The sequence below is a fragment of the Lissotriton helveticus genome, chromosome 5_1 (assembly GCF_964261635.1).
Source record: "Lissotriton helveticus chromosome 5_1, aLisHel1.1, whole genome shotgun sequence".
Lineage (NCBI taxonomy): Eukaryota > Metazoa > Chordata > Amphibia > Caudata > Salamandridae > Lissotriton > Lissotriton helveticus.
In genome coordinates this window covers 221,911,155-221,930,728 of record NC_136065.1, presented here as the reverse complement: position 1 = coordinate 221,930,728, position 19,574 = coordinate 221,911,155, and the positions used below count along the sequence as shown (strand labels likewise).

Below are 19,574 nucleotides of genomic sequence, written 5' to 3'. Positions count from 1 at the left end.
ACCAGTGCCTCCCGCTGCCCACTTAAATGACGGGCTTAGTTCCACTGCAAACACAACAATGATGGACAGAATGTGGATCAATGTCACACATTCACCCCAGTCCAAAGATCTGGGCCCAAATCCATCGTTTTTCCACTCCACACCACCCTGGGTTAGACAATAGCGATATGCAAATCAGCGCTGACCCTGTGCCCCATGGGAACAGTCCAGTCAGAACTACAAAAGCCATATCCTTCCCAGAACGGAAACAAGCATCCGAGGACCGGCCCGGTTTCGAGGTAACACCTCTCTTCAGCCCGGCTAGCTTGATTCCAGTGGTGTGGAGTGCCTGGGACTCACGTCTGAGCATCCCCAGTACACTTAGAGCGGTAACTGCAAACACAACAATGATGGACAGAATGTGGATCAATGTCACACATTCACCCCAGTCCAAAGATCTGGGCCCAATCCATGGTTTTTCCACTCCACACCACCCTGGGTTAGACAATGGCGATATGCAAATCAGCGCTGACCCTGTGCCCCATGGGAACAGTCCAGTCCGAACTACAAAAGCCATGTCCTTCCCAGAACGGAAACAAGCCTCCGAGGACCGGCCCGGTTTCGAGGTAACACCTCTCTTCAGCCCGGCTAGCTTGATTCCAGTGGTGTGGAGTGCCTGGGACTCACGTCTGAGCATCCCCAGTACACTTAGAGCGGTAACTGCAAACACGATGGATTTGGCCCAGATCTTTGGACTGGGGTGAATGTGTGACATTGATCCACATTCTGTCCATCACTGTTGTGTTTGCAATTACCGCTCTAAGTGTACTGGGGATGCTCAGACGTGAGTCCCAGGCACTCCACACCACTGGAATCAAGCTAGCCGGGCTGATGAGAGGTGTTACCTCGAAACCGGGCCGATCCTCGGATGCTTGTTTCCGTTCTGGGAAGGACATGGCTTTTGTAGTTCGGACTGGACTGTTCCCATGGGGCACAGGTTCAGCGCTGATTTGCATATCGCCATTGTCTAACCCAGGGTGGTGTGGAGTGGAAAAACGATGGATTTGGGCCCAGATCTTTGGACTGGGGTGAATGTGTGACATTGATCCACATTCTGTCCATCACTGTTGTGTTTGCAATTACCGCTCTAAGTGTACTGGGGATGCTCAGACGTGAGTCCCAGGCACTCCACACCACTGGAATCAAGCTAGCCGGGCTGATGAGAGGTGTTACCTCGAAACCGGGCCGGTCCTTGGATGCTTGTCTCCGTTCTGGGAAGGACATGGCTTTTGTAGTTCGGACTGGACTGTTCCCATGGGGCACAGGTTCAGCGCTGATTTGCATATCGCCATTGTCTAACCCAGGGTGGTGTGGAGTGGAAAAACGATGGATTTGGGCCCAGATCTTTGGACTGGGGTGAATGTGTGACATTGATCCACATTCTGTCCATCACTGTTGTGTTTGCAATTACCGGGCTTAGTTCCACATCACCTGCCTTAGAGTAGCTCCATGAGTCTTTACCATGCTTGAGTCATTGATTCAGTAATCCAGGGGCAGTTTAAACAGTTCAGGAGCCGCTAGCAGTGCAAGATAATGTAGGGTGATGTGGTTACCTGTATGGGCCTCAGCTGGGCATGTCCTCTGCCTTACTCTGTTAGGTCACCCCCTCATATGTATCACAAATCTTGATACTTGTATCTATTATCTAGAGTTCTTATGTATTACAAACACTTGGTTACTCTCTCTGCTTCCTTGAGAACTTCTTTCTCTATTTACTCCAGTCGCCTCACCCTAGACGTCTTCTGATTCTTTATTCATTTTGGATTCCTACTCCCTCTACTATTTTGTTCCCACGTGTTGTTTTCATTTGAATTTCATTATATTGTATTTGTCATCCTATTCGTTTTGTACTTTTAATCCTCTGTTTTGCTTGTGTTTACTTCTTTTTGCTAGAGTTGATTGTCCTGCATTCCTGCTTCCATCCCTATTTATTTCCTGGGAGATTTTAATTTACATCTTTCTAATATTTCCCATATTCCTACTCTAAAAATCAGTATTGTCTTCTGATTTGTCACTTTTTCCTTCTCCTACTCAGTCATGGATGAACTCTCAATCTTATTGTAGCTTCTCCTCCTCTATTTCTTTTATTTAGTTATCTTACACACCCTACTCATGATCCGTATGATCACTTTTTTCTACATCTTTCATTTTGTCTTTTCCTTGTAATGCTTGGGGTCTTCTAAACTCACATTCAATGTTCTTTAAATTCTATCTGATATTTCTCCTTCTCATTTGATCTCAGATACTCATTCTACTTTAATCAATGTAGCTCATTTCTAAACTCTCTCTTCAAAGGATGCTTCCATTCTTCTTTCTAATCCACTACCTAACGTACCCCTCTTAGACCTTTCAAACCTACTAAGTCCTGACTTGCTCTGATCTATCTAGTCTGCGCTGCTCTTCTTGTCACTTCGATTCCTTTTAGTGCAAGCATAAATCCCTTTACTATTTCTCTCAGGTTTTACCTGTTCAAGGTTGCTATACGTCTAGATAGAAAGCTGGGTAAATCTTTTTTTCAGTCACTGGTCAAACTCATGACAAATGACATCTGTGCACTTCACTTAACCATTTGTTGTCCCTATGACTGCCTTAAAGTTCTATGTGCTGATGACTGTACCAGTGACGGCTCCTCTGCTAAGGCAGAGGAGCGTCGTCCCTCTTCCTTGAAGCAGTAAAGAAAGGAAAAAATAAAAACCCATGTTACTATCATTTTATTTTGTCCTCCTCCTGCAGCAGCTGTGCATGATGGGGTGGGGCTGCAGAGCAGCTGAGGGGTGGTTGAACCCTCATAAGTGCGTAATGATTGGTTGGTAGGCCATCTTGCGCCACCCAAAACAGTCCTGCACGCTTTCCCTGTTCTCCATGCATGCTGCATTACAGCCTGCATGGAGAACATGCCCAGGCCTCCAGTCCCTGGCTGAACACCGGACCACGGCACTTAGACCAATCACATCGCTGCATTGCAGTGTTGCGATTGGTCTCGAGAGCCTGTGTGGTCAGGGGAGCCTGGCTGTACTTCCTGTTCCCAGTCAAAAGGAGGAAAGCAGGAGCAGAGCCTCCCCCGTCCCCCCACGCCCCTGCCCCATCACCTGCGATCCTGGGGGGAAAAAAATGCTAGCTTACTGTTTTTCGCTTCTGTTTATTCGTGCTTCTCTATCCTCTTCTTCACCAGCTTTTCTTTATTCTTTTTTTCAAACTTTTCAGCTTTTATCCGTTTCTGAGACAGAAGTTCTGATGACTTTTCTGAGTAGAGTAAAAGCTCTACACAGGAGGCTCTTTTTCTGCTACCTTCTTCCGTGGTGGAATCTAATTCCTTAACCTGTTTGCCTATTTAATACCTCACTTTTGTCTGAAGTTTTCCCTGCCTCTTAAAAATCTGCTTCTGTTTTTCCATTAGCTTAAACAGACTTCATTGGGTCCCTCTAATTTATCGAACCAATTCCACATTTCTCTACTTCTTTAGCTCTAAAATGGCCAAACATTTGTTTTTCATCAACAGTCTAAACGAACTTCTCCATTTCAATCTGGATTTTGTCCAGTTTACCTCGATGAGACTGCTTTTCTTCCACTTGTTCGTTTTCTTCATAACTCGGACCACAACAAAATTACTTCTATTTTTATTGTGGTAAATCACTGCAATCTTGTGAACTTCCTGCTTGCGATAGGCATCTCCTGAACTACTCTTGACTGGATTCACTCTTACTTTTCAGAATGCACATTGTTAGTTTCCTGGAAATGTCTGTATCCAATTCCGGCCATGCTTCACCATGACACGCTTACGGTTGTGCTATTCACACTGCTTCCAGATTGGCCATTGTGTCTAGGGAAAATCATCTTACCACAACACACCTTTTGTAATCAGACTTAAGGGGCTCCCCACAGAAGTAAGAATATTTTTCAAAGTTGTACGTGGTGAACTATCTGTTGCACCTGACCATCTCAGGTTGAGTTCAGGCATACTTCTGCGAGAAGCCCCAGCTTCTAAGAGAAAGAACATCAAATCTATATTTCTCAGGAAGTGGATCACTCCAACCATTAGAACATGTTTATCCTATGAAACTTTAAAAAACATAATTAGAGAGCCTGATGTGAAATCATCATTTACTACTAGAGTGCTAGCCCATTCTTATACAACTGATCACAATTGTCTCAGAATTAAATGCTCAAGTGCAATTCATGCAATTTTCTTTAATATCTATATTTCCACTGATCAAAGGGCCAATCTTGGGCAATCAGTGCTGGCTGCGGGGTTCGAAAACTCTTCTGCTGGAAGCCCAAGCTTCTAAGAATAAAGAAAATCAAAAGTATGTTGCCCAATAGTGCACACCAGTCCTGGAACTCCATTTTCTCATCAGAGGGTTGTTGTCCGGTGACAACCTTCAAAAAAGTGCTAAAGTGCTTGTGCTTGCAGCATCATTTCTCCTGTAGTAGTAGCAGTTGATTCTAAGAAAAACGATGACAGTTGTGCTGGAACATACTATTCTAGTGTAACTTTTTTTGTTATATTTAGGAAAATATGCAAAGGAACATTCCAGTCCATAAGATTCTCATAGAAGTCTGGCAATCATTTCTCTAACTCGCCTTTGCCTCCTGAATGTAGTACTTTCTTTACCGTTGGTTGTAAGCCCAGTCTCTTAGAAAGATATACCATTCAATCTGAACAGCTTCAGACTAGTAGAATCCCATCCTGTCTGCTTGGGGCATCAGGAGCTGAAGTCCTCCTTTAAGTGGGACCTTGCATGCAATATGAGAACCCTCAATGTTGATGTGGCCCCATTTGCTTTGATCCTGTTTCTGGCAGCAGATATTAGTTGGCAAGATTGTCACGAATAAATATATAGGAGTATATCAGTTATTTGTAACCGGTAAATAACACATTCGAACTGAACACTCCCTCTTCCCAATGCGCAGTTTTAGCTGATCAGCAAGAGAGGATGTCTCTCCTTATGACTTGCTCACAGGAGAAGCTTTTTCTGCCTTCATTAATCCTGACGCACCTAAGAGGGAATTCTTGGTCTCTTGTGCCTGTGTACCAGATCTACTTACCATTAATCGTAAGTTTATTGTGGGATGTGGTCTAAACTGCCCTAGAATACCAAGTAACATTTTGATTGTTTTTGATAAGACGTTAAATAAGGTTAGAAGTAATTGCCTCTATGTTTTACTTTTAGTAATGGATGTTCAGTATGATGATCTTCGTCTTTACAAATCCTTGATGGTTGCTTTCTTAGATAGATATTGGGAACCGTCTGATGCCTGCATTTAACACCCCATCTAAAATCCCCTACTCGGATGTAAACATTGGCCGTGGGACTGCCCACCCTCCTCGCTGGACTTCGGACAGCACTGTGGCGGAAGTGACCAGCATCCAGCTCGAATTCAGGGAGCTCGCACGTCTTACTGGAAACGAGAACTTCCAGGTAAGCCCCACTCGTGGTGTCTGTATTTTGTATATATTTCTTGCAATGCAACACATGCCAGACCATAATGTAGCTACAGCGATGCTGACCGAGGACCTATTCTGATAGAAAGACTTGGGCCTAGTACATTCTTCTCTACAGGTGCAGTACTGCATGCCTGGCTAGGGCATCTTGCCTAATGAGGAAAACACTGACTTGCACGCCGGTTTGCTTCTTGTCGAAGATTCCTCACCTCACACTCCTGGCTTGCGGATCCTTCCTCCTCATAACATAAATGCTTTCATTCTGACATCTACAGTGCACACATTACATGCTTGCTTCCTCCTCGAAGCTGCATCAGTTTCTCTCGTATCCTGTGCGTGCTCCTTCACAGTTGCACCCCTTCGACTTCCGACCTCTTGAAGAGCTGCAGGCCACGTGCTGCTGTCCAAGGTGTTTATTTAGAGACAGCCCTGCTGAGAAGGGGGAACCCCTCTAAAGTATAATTAATAGAAAAAACTCCCACTTTACCCCTATTGCTTTATACTAGGGCAATGTTTGCTACAATAAGGCTATTGGAATTTTTTTTTTTAAGACATGTTATATTTCTTTATCAACCTTTTTTTATTTCAAGTTATTATCATCTCATAATAGTTTTATTTATTTCTTTTATTTCATCAATACATAAAAAGCACAGTTTTCTAAAAACAGTCATTCTCTGACTACATATATTTGTTTTGTATGTTATTTATTCTTTTTTAACACAACTCCTAAAAAAAATGCTATATCGCTGTGTACAACCATTTAGTAATCACTAATGGACCTCTATCTACACAATGACAATACAAAAATCATTCAAAATAATTATCCTACACTCACAACCGCAGTATTCAGACTAGCAGTCAACCCACATTTACATACACAGTCTGGTCAGAAGGAAAACTGTTTCTTGGCCTCAATGAAGTTAAAGAAAACGTTCCCTTTGGTCAGGATCTATTTCATACCATACAAGCCTCAAAGGCTAGCAAACAATCAACACAACACAAACACCACTTAGAACGTATTAAAGCACTTATAAAGATGTAATTATACAAAAAGTATATATTTATTACTCAATAAAAACATGTATCATTTCACAAAATAAATGTCATCAGAATATATGAAAAACATTTCATAAAAAACACATTCATTGATCAACACAATGTCGAATGACTTACAATTCTAAAGGAGAATAGACATAGACAACAAACTCTGTCTTATACACGTTAATTTGGATCCTATTTAAACAGGGGGCATGGGTCTTGATTCCCTGTCACCATTAAACTGCTCAATGCATCTACCATGATCCAGGTTACACACCGGGGGAAGCTAGTCATTGGAATAAAGACCCACGACAAAACGTCAGCCCGCTGAGATGCACACAGATGATCTAATCCTTAGAGACGTCTTACAAAGCTCTACCACAATAGATTTTGACTTCATCATTGCTGCAAATAACTTTCGGGAAGATTTGAAACATCACTCACTTTTGTATAAAGAAAAGACAACAGAGGGTCGTTCCAAGGATAGTTCTACAGATCCCAACAATCTGCTTACGTGCTCAACAGTATATAGGGAGTATCTCTCACTGAAGTGCGTTTGCAAGGGTGAGACTAAAATCGTGTTAAGGAGAAAACATTATTCTTGTCCTGACAAATGTGGTCCTATTGAGAACATACCACTGAGACGCGTGTTTTAGTGGTAAAAGACTTGTATGAACCACCTTCTCCCATCAAACGAAATTCCTCTAATTGTAGGGGTACCCATGTTGTTTAAATAACAAATTTCAATAGCCAATAATATCTTACTTGAATGCAAAAGTAGATTGAACCCACCACCATTGGTAAACAAGCATTTGCAATGCATATTGGTCTCGCTTATGTGAGAGTTAAATGTTTTGGCGTTGTAAATGACAATGTCTTTTACCTACCCTACCAAGAATATGGAAACAGAAAGGATGCTGGAGAAAGCAGGAAAATGAAACCGAGATGAGGAACACGGTTAAAAGTAGAAAACACTGTATGCACAAATTAACAGAACATAAAATGGAGATAAGAAGGTAACCAAAAAATACAATAAAAAATTATTTCTACACGTACAAGGTGATCAAATCAACAACAGGCTGAAGTAATCGCTGTCTTATCTTATCGTTCCACAATAGTACTTCACAGCATATATAAACAAGCATTGGCAATTTATGGTTGTTGAATAATCTTCACTGATACACAGAACATACACTGCATACCCTGCTGTGGCCAATTTCTTTGCAAATGTTTATTCATTGTCTAGAAGCTCAGATAGCGGGACATAAAAAAAAACCTCAGATTGCATGCGCCCCAAAAAAAATTCAACTTGACAATTAGAGACACTCTGTTCAGTGCCTCTGGAAAGCAGGTCAGCAGCTGCTGCAGGAAAATTATTTATAAAAATTAAGAGCTGAAAGGGAGAACCCAAAAGGGACCCCATGGATTAACATGGGAAGCTCAAAATGCTTCAACCAGAGCTGAATGAGTGATCGAGAGAAGGAGGACAAAAATGAGTAGAGAGGCAAGTGAGAGATGAGAAAGAGGTAAGGAGACACAAGAATGACAGAGAGGAACGTCGGATAGAGAAGAAAACAGGAAGAGCGGTGAAGGAAAGAGAGTAAAGAGGGGGAACAGCGTAGAAAAGAACTAAAAGAAAACTGAGAGGGAGAGCAAAGAGAAGAAAACAAAGAGAGAAGCAGAATGAAAAAGAGCTAGCCCAAAAGAGAGCGAGCGATCGATAATGGATTTCAAAACCAATCCATTTCCACTTCTTCAAAACGTATCGGGGGCGTACAAACATCTCCACGGTACTGATTCCAATCCCCCAAACCTTTCCCTACTTCTCAGGACAACCCCTTGCCACGTAGACCGACCTCTCACTAAACATGCACCAGTCCAAATCTTCCACCCATTTCTCAACCCGGGGCAGCTGGCTGCTCTCCACAGTTGAGCAATATTACGCTTAGCTAACATACATGCCAACGTTACCCATTGTCTCCTATAAGTGTTCAGGTCCGTGGGTTCCCAAACCTTTAAAATACATCTGCGGCCTTCCGGCCGTATCTCCACCCCCAGGAAGTCTCGCAGCGTATCATGGATTTTCACCCAGTACTCCTGCACCGCTTTGCAATGCCACAGTATATGCATGAAAGTTCCAAGCTCCCCGCACCTCCTCCGACACTCTCTGCTCGACCCATATGAACCAGGCGAGGCCCAGTAACATTTGACCTGTAGAGAATCTTTAATTGTACTAATCTGAGCCTCATCTGGATCGCCACCACTCGTGGAGAGTTAACCACCTCTCGCCAATCTTCATCATCCATCTCCAACCCATCTGCATTCCAGTGAGTCCTGACAAGTACTAGCGGGTCTTCCATGCAATTTATAAGCTTTTTATATATTAATGAGATAGTCTTCTCCGGGAGGTAGCCGTCCAGCACTCGGTCTGCAAGAGGGGAAGCCTCAGGAAGCGTCGTGTCTCTGGGGATATGCGTGAGTAGTGCATGTCTAACCTGAAGGTAGCGATATTGCTCTTTGTCATGAAGGCAATACTGTTCCTTAAGGGAACTAAAAGCGTGTACTGTTTCCTTCCCCAAATATCTTTGACCTGCGTGATCCCAATAAGGTCCCATTTGTCAAATCCCTTGGACCTCCATAAACTCCCCAGCTTCTCAGAGTTCCATAATGGGGTGGCTAGGGGTAAGCTTCCCCTCCCACTTGAGATGTTTATTGGCCGCATGCCACACCTGCACGACATGCGCCGTTGGTCCCGCAAGGGGGAACCAGCCAGGTCTGGCATAGAGTGCCCTGGTGAAGTCACCCCCTGGCACCTGCCAACGGTCCATGGCATATCCGGGATCCCCTGGGGGCCCGCATATAACATGATTCACCGCTGCCAATTGGGAGGCCCAATAGTATTCCCGCAAATCTGCTAATCCTATCCCCCCTATCGTACCAGGGGAGAGTGAGTTTAGAAAATGCTATAAGGGGCGTTTACTGTCCCGGAGAAGGTGTCTCTGGAGGGCTTCCATTTCCCTGAAGTAAGATGCCGGCACTGGGTCCATTGTGTTCTGGAGTGCTTAGAGAAATCGGGCAAGGGCCATCACCTTAAGCAGTACCGCTCTTCCCAAGAGCGAGAGTGGAAGCGCATTCCAACGCGTCACATCCCCTTTAAATTGAGTCAGGGGAGGGCCCAGATTGTTGCTCCCAGAGCATTTAACATGCACGTGTGTTGGTAAAGTTTCGAAGGCCAGCAGCCCCTTACCTCTGTCGGCGTCCTGGCGACTTCGAGCTGGGCTGGAGGGGAAAGGAGCTCGCGAGGCAATGGAGCGCCTCTAAACCCATCAGAAAGACGGTGCTTTTCGTACACCTATTTCCGTAAGCCGCCTGTGTCCTCCCACGGCACCGGGTGCGTTGGAGATTGTGTCCCTGCCACCGCCCCTTGTATGAGCACCAGTAGCCCCCCACCGGCGCCCCAGCACTGCCAGGAGGAGCAACCAGCGCCTGTGTCCCCACAGCCCGTGGCGTTGCCGGCCCAGCAAAGCGATTAACGCTCGTGAATGGCAAAGGTGTTTGGTGTCCCAGCAGCATTGAAAGCTAAAGCTGCACGTTCAATATAAACAGAGCACGTTGTCCTGCTCGTAGCATGACAACACTTCCTGTTTTTCTCGACTTTTGGTGCGCATGCGTACTATGTATGGCATCGCGCATATAAAATGTTAATAAGGGCAGCTGCTGGAAAATGTATATTTAAAGGAAGGTATGGGCGTCAGTGAGGCACGAGTGAGGGGAGTAACGCGTGCTGCCAACCACAACCAGTCAACTGCTGCATGACTTTTGGGGCACTACTTTAAAAACAAGCCTTTGCAATGCAATAGAACTTGCATTTATGAGAGTCGTATTGTATTTAAAATGGGAGGGCGGGCAAAAAGGCAGGAACGGGAGTGCGGGGGGTGGGTGCAGGTGGCCCCTGAAGTCATGTACTGCGAAAGGGAAGGGGGTGAGCCACAGCAACAAAATAGTTTTTAAAGTAAAGGGGCTGATAGCCATGGAAGGATACTAATCAGAACCTGGCCGTCAGGAGGAGGGACTAATAAGCTAAAAAACAATCCGAATGCAGCATTTACAATTTAAGCAAATCCAAAAGGGGGGCGGAGCTTAAACTGAGCTTCCGCACTAAAGTGTATACTTCATGCCTCGCAAAGCGATGGCAGCACATTTGTGCTGCAACGCTAGGCGAGACCTAAAAAGACTAAATATGGTTCCAGGTCTGGACCACAGAGATTTTTGACCTTCTGGCCGGACTGTGTATGTGAATGTGGGTTGACTGCTAGTCTGAATGGTGCGGTTGGGAGTGAGATAATAATAACTTGAATAAAGAAATATAACCGGTCTTAAAAATATATATTTTTTCCAATATCCCTATTGCAGCAGCCATTGCCCTAGTATAAAGCAATAGAGGTCAAGTGGGAGGTTTTTCTATTAGTTTGGTCATTGTGTATGTCCCTCCTTTTCGCCGTGACCTAATTATATTTTAGAGGGGGTTCCCTTTCTCAGCAGTGTTCTCGGTTTATGAACTGTGGGTATCTAGACAATTCTAATGGCTTGGATTGGATGATTCAACCTAGCACACCATACTAATTACATGGGTAGTTTATTGGATATCTTCCTTGGTTTGTCATCTGTACTAGTTTTTGGTTAATTTAGTTTTATAATGTTTGGGAGCAGTTATCTTTCTATTTGTTTTGTCACACCCTTATTTATTCACCGAGACCAGAAACCTCTTTTCCTTCTGAGCGGACTGTGTATGTGAATGCGGGTTGACTGCTAGTCTGAATGGTGCCGTTGTGAGTGTAGGATAATTATTTTGAATTATTTTTGTATTGTCATTGTGTAGATAGGGGTCCATTAATGATCACTAAATGTTTGTACACAGCAATATAGCATTTTTTTTTAGGACTTGTGTTAAAAAAGAAAAAATAACATATATAAAACAAATATATGTCGTCCGAGAATAATGGTTTTTAGAAAACTTTGTGCTTTTTATGTATTGATGAAATAAAAGAAATATAACTATCATGAGATAATAATAAATTGAAATAAAAAAAGGTTGATAAAGAAATATAACCGGTTTTAAAAATATATATTTTTTCCAATAGCCCTATTGGAGCAGACATTGCCCTTATAAAGCAATAGAGGTCAAGTGGGAGGTTTTTCAATTAGATTAGTTTAGAGATAGGCCTCCCACTCCTGACTGTAAACTTCTCCTCGACTGTAACTCTATTCCAACACACCCAGGTATGTATGCTGGCTCTTCACAGAGACCTCTGTTGCAGCCTTCCCGCGCGTGACATCAGTACGAGTTCTCTTCACAGCACTGTACTGTGTAAACTTACTGTTGAGCACCGGTGCCGTCCCACTCCTGCTCCTTGCGGCATCCTTTCAGCTCTGCGCTCTACAGCCATCCCACCACTGACTCTGATCAGTGTCGATAATACTGGCGACCCCCATGTTGTTTGGTTTGCTTGCCCCTCAAAATAACAAGCATAGGCAAATGCTTTAGTACTGGTTTTAATATGCTAGTAAGTAGCACACATTGTTACTAGATGACCCAGTAGGATGCAGCCCTACAAGCCCCTGTTGAGGTAGATACACAGCACTGCAGTTGGACAAGCCATTGTTAGAGCTGTTACTAGAAGTCCCTGGTGAGTGGGCAGCGCAAGCGGGCATAACCACTGCCTGGTACTGGTTGCCCTGCTGACTGACTACTTTCTGTATACAGCAAACAAGGGAAAACAAATATGTTTTATTATTAAATCTTGATTTGTGGTTTATGAAAATGCCAGTACACATAGGTGAACTTGTAAAGAACTAAGCTTGGGCGGTACTCTTGTACAGGTTAGTCAGTGAAAGCAAGACCTTTGCAGCAGATCTGCAGACCCACAATCCTCGCTACAATTTCTCCATACCCAGAATTCTTTGCACAATCTTAAACACTTATTTTTCTTCCTCACGGAATTACTCAGTCCTTCATTTTATTAAGTAGCGGGAAAGGTTTTCAGAGTTTGCAGTCTTGTTTTAACGCAGCAGCACAGTGCATAAATAATTCTCAACCACTGAATGAAAACAAAGCTAGTATCTTCAGAATGCGCGCATCTGAAGGTGACGAGTGAAGGTGGATAAACATGAACAAGCACTTGCAATGCAGTAGGCCTTGCATTAGCGAGAATTAGAGCTGTTGGTGTTGTAAATGAGAATGGGCCTCATGTATCAAAGTATTTTACATTCTCAAACAGTACAAATCCCTAAATCCGTCCATTTGCGAATATAAAATAGTCTTTCTGAATGTATGAAAGGCTCTGGGATTCACATTTTAGGAAATCGCAAATTTTTAGAGATTACCTAAATTGCTAATGCAAATAGGGCATCGCAATTTGTGATTCCCTAAGGCACATGTAAGAAACTTTTCCTAAATGCGAACTGGGCATTTATGAAACACAATACCATCCATTTCAATTTGTTGGTAAACATGCGCAATTTAGAAAAATGCTAGAAAAAAAGTGTTTTCCAAAATACCATGTTGCACACACATGCCCCTAGGACATGGGTGTGCCTTACATGTGCACATTGTTTTAGGCGCGCTTCAGGGGGGCCTTAAGTCTGCGTGCACCCTTGCATTACCTAATTTGCAATTGCTAAATAGGTAATCGCAATTTAGGTAATGCAAGACCATTCACACCTATTTGCCTTGAGACCCATAGGAACGAATGGAGTCGCAATTCCAAATAGAAATTCCCTAATTACGTATGCGATTTTTAAGAAATAGCTATTACCTGTCTGTTTTGTTACATCAGATTTAGTGATTACCTATTTCCAATTCCCTAAAAATCGCAAACAATCGCAAATTGTGAGTTTCTGTGGCCCACTGTCTTTTACCCATGTATGTTTGTTTGGAGTGTAGTGGATGTATGTTTTGTGGAGTGGAATTATGTGGGTTGTATTGGAATGATTAGTTGTTGAATTGTGTGAGGTGGAATTGTGTGCTGTTTAGTGTATTTGTGTAGTGGACTTATGTGGCATGGTAATTCGATAGGGGTGAGAGCTGCATTGAAGAGCTACACAGAAAGAATGAGAAGGATAGGTAGTTTGTGCACTAAGTAAATGTAAATGTAAATGTGTTGTATTTGTATAGCGCGAACAGTAACCCGGAGGCATCCCGGCGCTTGTACTCCTACCACAAGGGAACCCCTCCTGGCTTTTCCTTGTGAGGTGTCCACTCCTGGGCATCCCATGGTGAAACCAGGCATCCCTTGTGCATCGGGGGCCGTTGTGGAGACTAAGCAAGCTATTGCCCAGAGTTGCAGCGTGGGGCCCATGCTTAGATTCGGCACTGAGGCGAGAATATCCGGTCAGAGGAATTTAAGCCCGATCCCGCCTCGGCGGGAATCGAACCCTGGTCCCTTGCCAGCGTTCTGCATCAAGGTCTGCCGCTCTAACCATTGAGCCACACTTCTCCAGTGGTGAATTATGTGCACTAAGTGGTGAATTAACTTTAGACAGAGGTGCAGGATGACTTGGTGTCAGAGGAACAGTCTTGAAGCCCCACCCCCAGCAATGGCGAATTGTTCCTGAGGCATCCGTGGCGTGCAGGGCTCTGTCCTTATCATGAGCACTGAGGAGATATTGTGGCATTTGCGGTCTCGGGGCGTTTTTTCTGCTGAGCAGCTGTGCTTCGAACATTGTGGTCAGGGCCGGACTGGGAACTGAAATCGGCCCTGGCAAAGTGCTCAGCCGGCCCCCCCTCTACCCTGGGGGTGCGACCGCACTCTTTGCCAGGGCCGGTTTTTGGCCGATTTTGTTACAGGGCCGTTTTTGCAGCTATGCTGCAAAAAAAACGCCCTGTAACAAAAACGGCCCCGTAACAAAAACGGCCCCCTGGGGCCCAAAACTGGCCCCCACCCATGCGGCCGACCGGGGGATTGCCCGGTGCCTGCAACGGCCAGTCCGGGCCTGATTGTGGTGGTGAAGCAAGGCAATCTCCGGCTTCTGGGGAGTCTCTACGGTGTTTCTGCCCCCCCTCGCTCGGATATTTGAGCGTTTCCTTCTGTGGCGCCTGTGTTCTCCTGGCGTTCCCGGAGCCACCGGCAGGTGAGAGAGGAGAAACGGAGAAAAGAGGCTGTGGCGGCGGCTGCCGGCCCGTTGATTTACAAATGTATGCTCCGGAGTGAGGCCAGCGTGTGCAAGTGTGTGCCCCCTTCAATGTTGAAAGGGAGTACAGATAGCAGTATCCTGGCTGCCAGTTGAGCAGTTAAAGGCGAGAAATCGATTATTATATCCCTGCACAGAGACTGTTTCAATAGGAGAGACATAAGCCTTTAATCACCGTTTTAGGTCTCGTGACCTATCAATGCGCATGCGCATTGAGAGAAGCGAGACTATAGGGCTTTAAACAAAGTTTACCTAACTGTGGCGATTTGGTGCTGTGCCCGTGCGCTTTTAGGTCAATGCGCAAGCGCATTGACCTAAAATGCGCATGCACAGCATCAAATCGCCAGCCATCTGTTGCCCAGCTTGGTGCCGCTCCACCCCCTGCCGGATCAAAGGCTTTCACGGCTGGCCGGCTGTGCTTTCAGTTTCACAGCCGCTTGGCCGGCCGTGTCTCCTTATTTGACTTGTTTTGCTTGTTTACCTACGTCTCTCTCATTGTTTCTATCACTTCGCAACTGTCTTCCCTGCCCAGTGCCTCTTACTTTGTCTTTTAACAGACTGTCTTTCACCTGCCTCCCCACACTTTCTCCGCTGCCTCTGTATTACTTGTTTTAATGTGTTTTTGAACGGAACACTAGTGTTTGTGTTTAAAACGCCCTCTGGCAGAACTCGGAACTTTGGACAATAAAGCACAGCTCCTCGGCAGGTCTGGCCTTCCGAAACATCCATGCCCCCCCTCTCAATTTGGTAACAGTTCTCCTACACCACACTGTCACCGCTGGGCAGTGCAGAACAGAAAGGCCTGACAGCCGATGGGGCAAATCCACTCCGCATCACACTCACTGTAGTCATCCCGGCAGTAAAATACAATGCATTTTGTACTTTTTATAAACACTTCAAACAACCCGCCATGGTAAACGTCAGGCTCCCCCGGCATGTCCACTCTCCTTGTTCTCCCCCAGCCTCCAACCCCCCCTCCCCCCACCTCGCTCCTCCCCCTGTGTACTGCATGACCACTTTGCGGTAGGGTTACCAGATTGGGCTACATCTCGCACAGTTCAGCGATATTTTGTCCAACTGTGCGAGGGGATAATCAAGTAGTGTGGGCAACCAGAATTTGGGCTAGAATCCACGCAGTGTGCAGCAGATTCACAGACTGTGTCGCAGCCATGTTCCAGCCCGGAGCTGCTTAGCCACGCCCTTCTTGCCCCGCTCTGAGATCCTGCAGAGTTCATTCGGTTTAGTGACCGTACATGAATACAACAAAACGTGGCAAAAAAAGCACGTTATTTCTTGTTGGAAAACTGAGATTGGTTCAAGTAATTATGGGTAAAGAGAAACACTTTCTTCTTTCTGCCACTTTGTGCTGGATTTGTTTGTGTACGGCCTACCTTCACCCAATTCCGTTAACAAAGCGCTGGCTTTGTCTAGAATAATGCAGTGATTTTATTTACTTTGCCAGCCATATTTTGTTGGATCTTCCCTGCTGGGATTAATACGTCTGATTTCTGAGTACAGCTTTGATTTCTTTTTAAACGTATTTCATGCTTCGAGAGTCTGAATGGAGTGAGCACTTTGGCTTTTTACACCGGGCCGCTGTTGCCAACAGTATCTGTCTTTTTGTTGGGGGTGGGGGGGGGGTGTAGCTGGTGTATTAAACAACCAAGCATGCTTCCGTCCCAACCTCGTGCCATGATCACAAAAGGTGTTGTGTAAAAAAACGTGTTTTTTTTATTTTGCGCTACTTTGTTCAGCAGCTCTGTTAAGGCTTCACACATACAGGTGCCTATAGCAGTTGCAGAAAAATTAGTGTGCTACTTTTCCTGTTGAACTGTATTTTCTCATCACCTTCACTCACCCTCACCCTCACTCACCCTCACTCACCGTCACCCTCACTCACCCTCACTCACCCTCAACCCCTCACCCTCACCCACCCCTCATTCACCCCTCACCCTCACTCTCACTCACCCTCACTCACCCTCAACCCCTCACCCTCACTCACCCTCAACCCCTCACCCTCACCCTCACTCACCCTCACCTTCACTCACCCTCACTCACCCTCACCCACCCTCACCCTCACCCACCCTCACCCTCACTCACCCTCACCCACCCTCACCCTCACTCACCCTCAACCCCTCACCCTCACTCATCCTCAACCCCTCACCCTCACTCACCCTCACCCACCCTCAACCCCTCACCCTCACTCACCCTCAACCCCTCACCCTCACTCACCCTCAACCCCTCACCCTCAACCCCTCACTCACCCCTCACTCTCACTCACCCTCACTCACCCTCAACCCCTCATCCTCACCCTCACTCACCCTCAACCCCTCACTCCACCCTCAACCCCTCACCCTCACTCACCCTCAACCCCTCACCCTCACTCACCCTCACTCACCCTCACCCTCACTCACCCTCACCCTCACTCACCCTCACTCACCCACCCTCACCCTCAACCCCTCACCCTCACTCACCCTCACCCTCACTCACCCTCAACCCCTCACCCTCACTCACCCTCAACCCCTCACCCTCAACCCCTCACCCTCAACCCCTCACTCACCCTCACCCTCACTCTCACTCACCCTCAACCCCTCACCCACACTCACCCTCACCCACCCTCAACCCCTCACCCTCACCCTCACTCACCCTCAACCCCTCACTCACCCTCACCCTCACCCTCACTCACCCTCAACCCCTCACCCTCAACCCCTCACCCTCACTCACCCTCACTCACCCTCACTCACCCTCACTCACCCTCAACCCCTCACCCACCCCTCAACCCCTCACCCTCACTCACCCTCAACCCCTCACCCCCTCACTCACGCTCACTCTCACTCACCCTCACTCACCCTCAACCCCTCACCCTCACACTCACCCTCACTCACCCTCAACCCCTCACCCTCACTCACCCTCACCCTCACTCACCCTCAACACCTCACCCTCACTCACCCTCACCCTCACTCACCCTCAACCCCTCACCCTCCCTCACCCTCACTCACCCTCACCCACCCTCACTCACCCTCACCCTCACTCACCCTCACCCCCTCACCCTCACTCACCCTCACCCTCACTCACCCTCAACCCCTCACCCTCACTCACCCTCAACCCCTCACCCTCAACCCCTCACCCTCACTCACCCTCAACCCCTCACACTCACTCACCCTCACTCACACTCACCCTCACTCTCACTCACCCTCACTCACCCTCAACCCCTCACCCACCCTCACCCTCACTCACCCTCACTCACCCTCACCCCCACTCACCCTCAACCCCTCACCCCCACTCACCCTCAACCCCTCACCCTCAAACCCTCACCCTCACCCTCACTCACCCTCAACCCCTCACTCTCACTCACCCTCAACCCCTCACCCTCAACCCCTCACTCTCACTCACCCTCAACCCCTCACCCTCACTCACCCTCAACCCCTCACCCTCACTCACCCTCAACCCCTAACCCTCACCCTCACTCACCCTCACCCTCACTCACCCTCAACCCCTCACCTTCCCTCACCCTCACTCACCCTCAACCCCTCACCCTCACTCACGCTCAACCCCTCACCCTCACTCACCCTCACTCACCCTCAACCCCTCACCCTCACTCACCCTCACCCACCCTCAACCCCTCACCCTCACCCTCACTCACCCTCACCCACCCTCAACCCCTCACCCTCACTCACCCTCAACCCCTCACCCTCACTCACCCTCAACCCCTCACCCACCCTCACCCTCACTCACCCTCAACCCCTCACCCTCACTCACCCTCACCCTCACTCACCCTCACTCTCCCTCCCTCACCCTCACCCTCACTCACCCTCACTCACCCTCACCCTCAACCCCTCAACCCCTCACCCTCACTCAGCCTCACCCTCACTCACCCTCAACCCCTCACTCACCCTCACCCTCAATCACCCTCACTCACCCTCAACCCCTCACCCTCACTCACCCTCAACCCCTCACCCTCACTCACCCTCAACCCCTCACCCTCACTCACCCTCAACCCCTCACCCTCACCCTCAACCCCTCACCCTCAACCCCTCACCCTCACTCACCCTCACTCACAACCCCTCACCTCATCACCCTCACTCACCCTCAACCACTCACCCTCAACCCCTCACCCTCAACCCCTCACTCACCCTCACTCTCACTCACCCTCACTCACCCTCACTCACCCTCAAACCCTCACCCTCAAACCCTCACCCTCACTCACCCTCAACCCCTCACTCTCACCCTCAACCCCTCACCCTCAACCCCTCACTCTCACTCACCCTCAACCCCTCACCCTCACTCACCCTCAACCCCTCACCCTCACTCACCCTCAACCCCTCACCCTCACCCTCACTCACCCTCAACCCCTAACCCTCACCCTCACTCACCCTCACCCTCACTCACCCTCAACCCCTCACCTTCCCTCACCCTCACCCTCACTCACCCTCAACCCCTCACCCTCACTCACGCTCAACCCCTCACCCTCACTCACCCTCACTCACCCTCAACCTCACTCACCCTCAACCCCTCACCCTCACTCACCCTCACCCACCCTCAACCCCTCACCCTCACTCACCCTCACCCACCCTCAACCCCTCACCCTCACTCACCCTCAACCCCTCACCCTCACTCACCCTCAACCCCTCACCCACCCTCACCCTCACTCACCCTCAACCCCTCACCCTCACTCACCCTCACCCTCACTCACCCTCACTCTCCCTCCCTCACCCTCACCCACCCTCACCCTCACTCACCCTCACCCTCACTCACCCTCAACCCCTCACCCTCAACCCCTCACCCTCACTCAGCCTCACCCTCACTCACCCTCAACCCCTCACTCACCCTCACCCTCACTCACCCTCACTCACCCTCAACCCCT

At 47.5% G+C, this 19,574-nt stretch overlaps 1 protein-coding gene across 2 annotated transcripts in view; it reads left to right on the top strand.

The window, feature by feature from the left end:
* Window positions 1–19,574, top strand: part of MAN1B1 (mannosidase alpha class 1B member 1) — a 373,555-nt gene that overhangs the window by 263,762 nt on the left and 90,219 nt on the right. For both annotated transcript variants that reach the window (XM_078642044.1, XM_078642045.1), the window contains exon 8: window positions 5,271–5,459. In XM_078642044.1, the coding sequence (XP_078498170.1) occupies window positions 5,271–5,459 (189 nt within the window). The remainder of the gene's footprint in view (window positions 1–5,270; window positions 5,460–19,574) is intronic.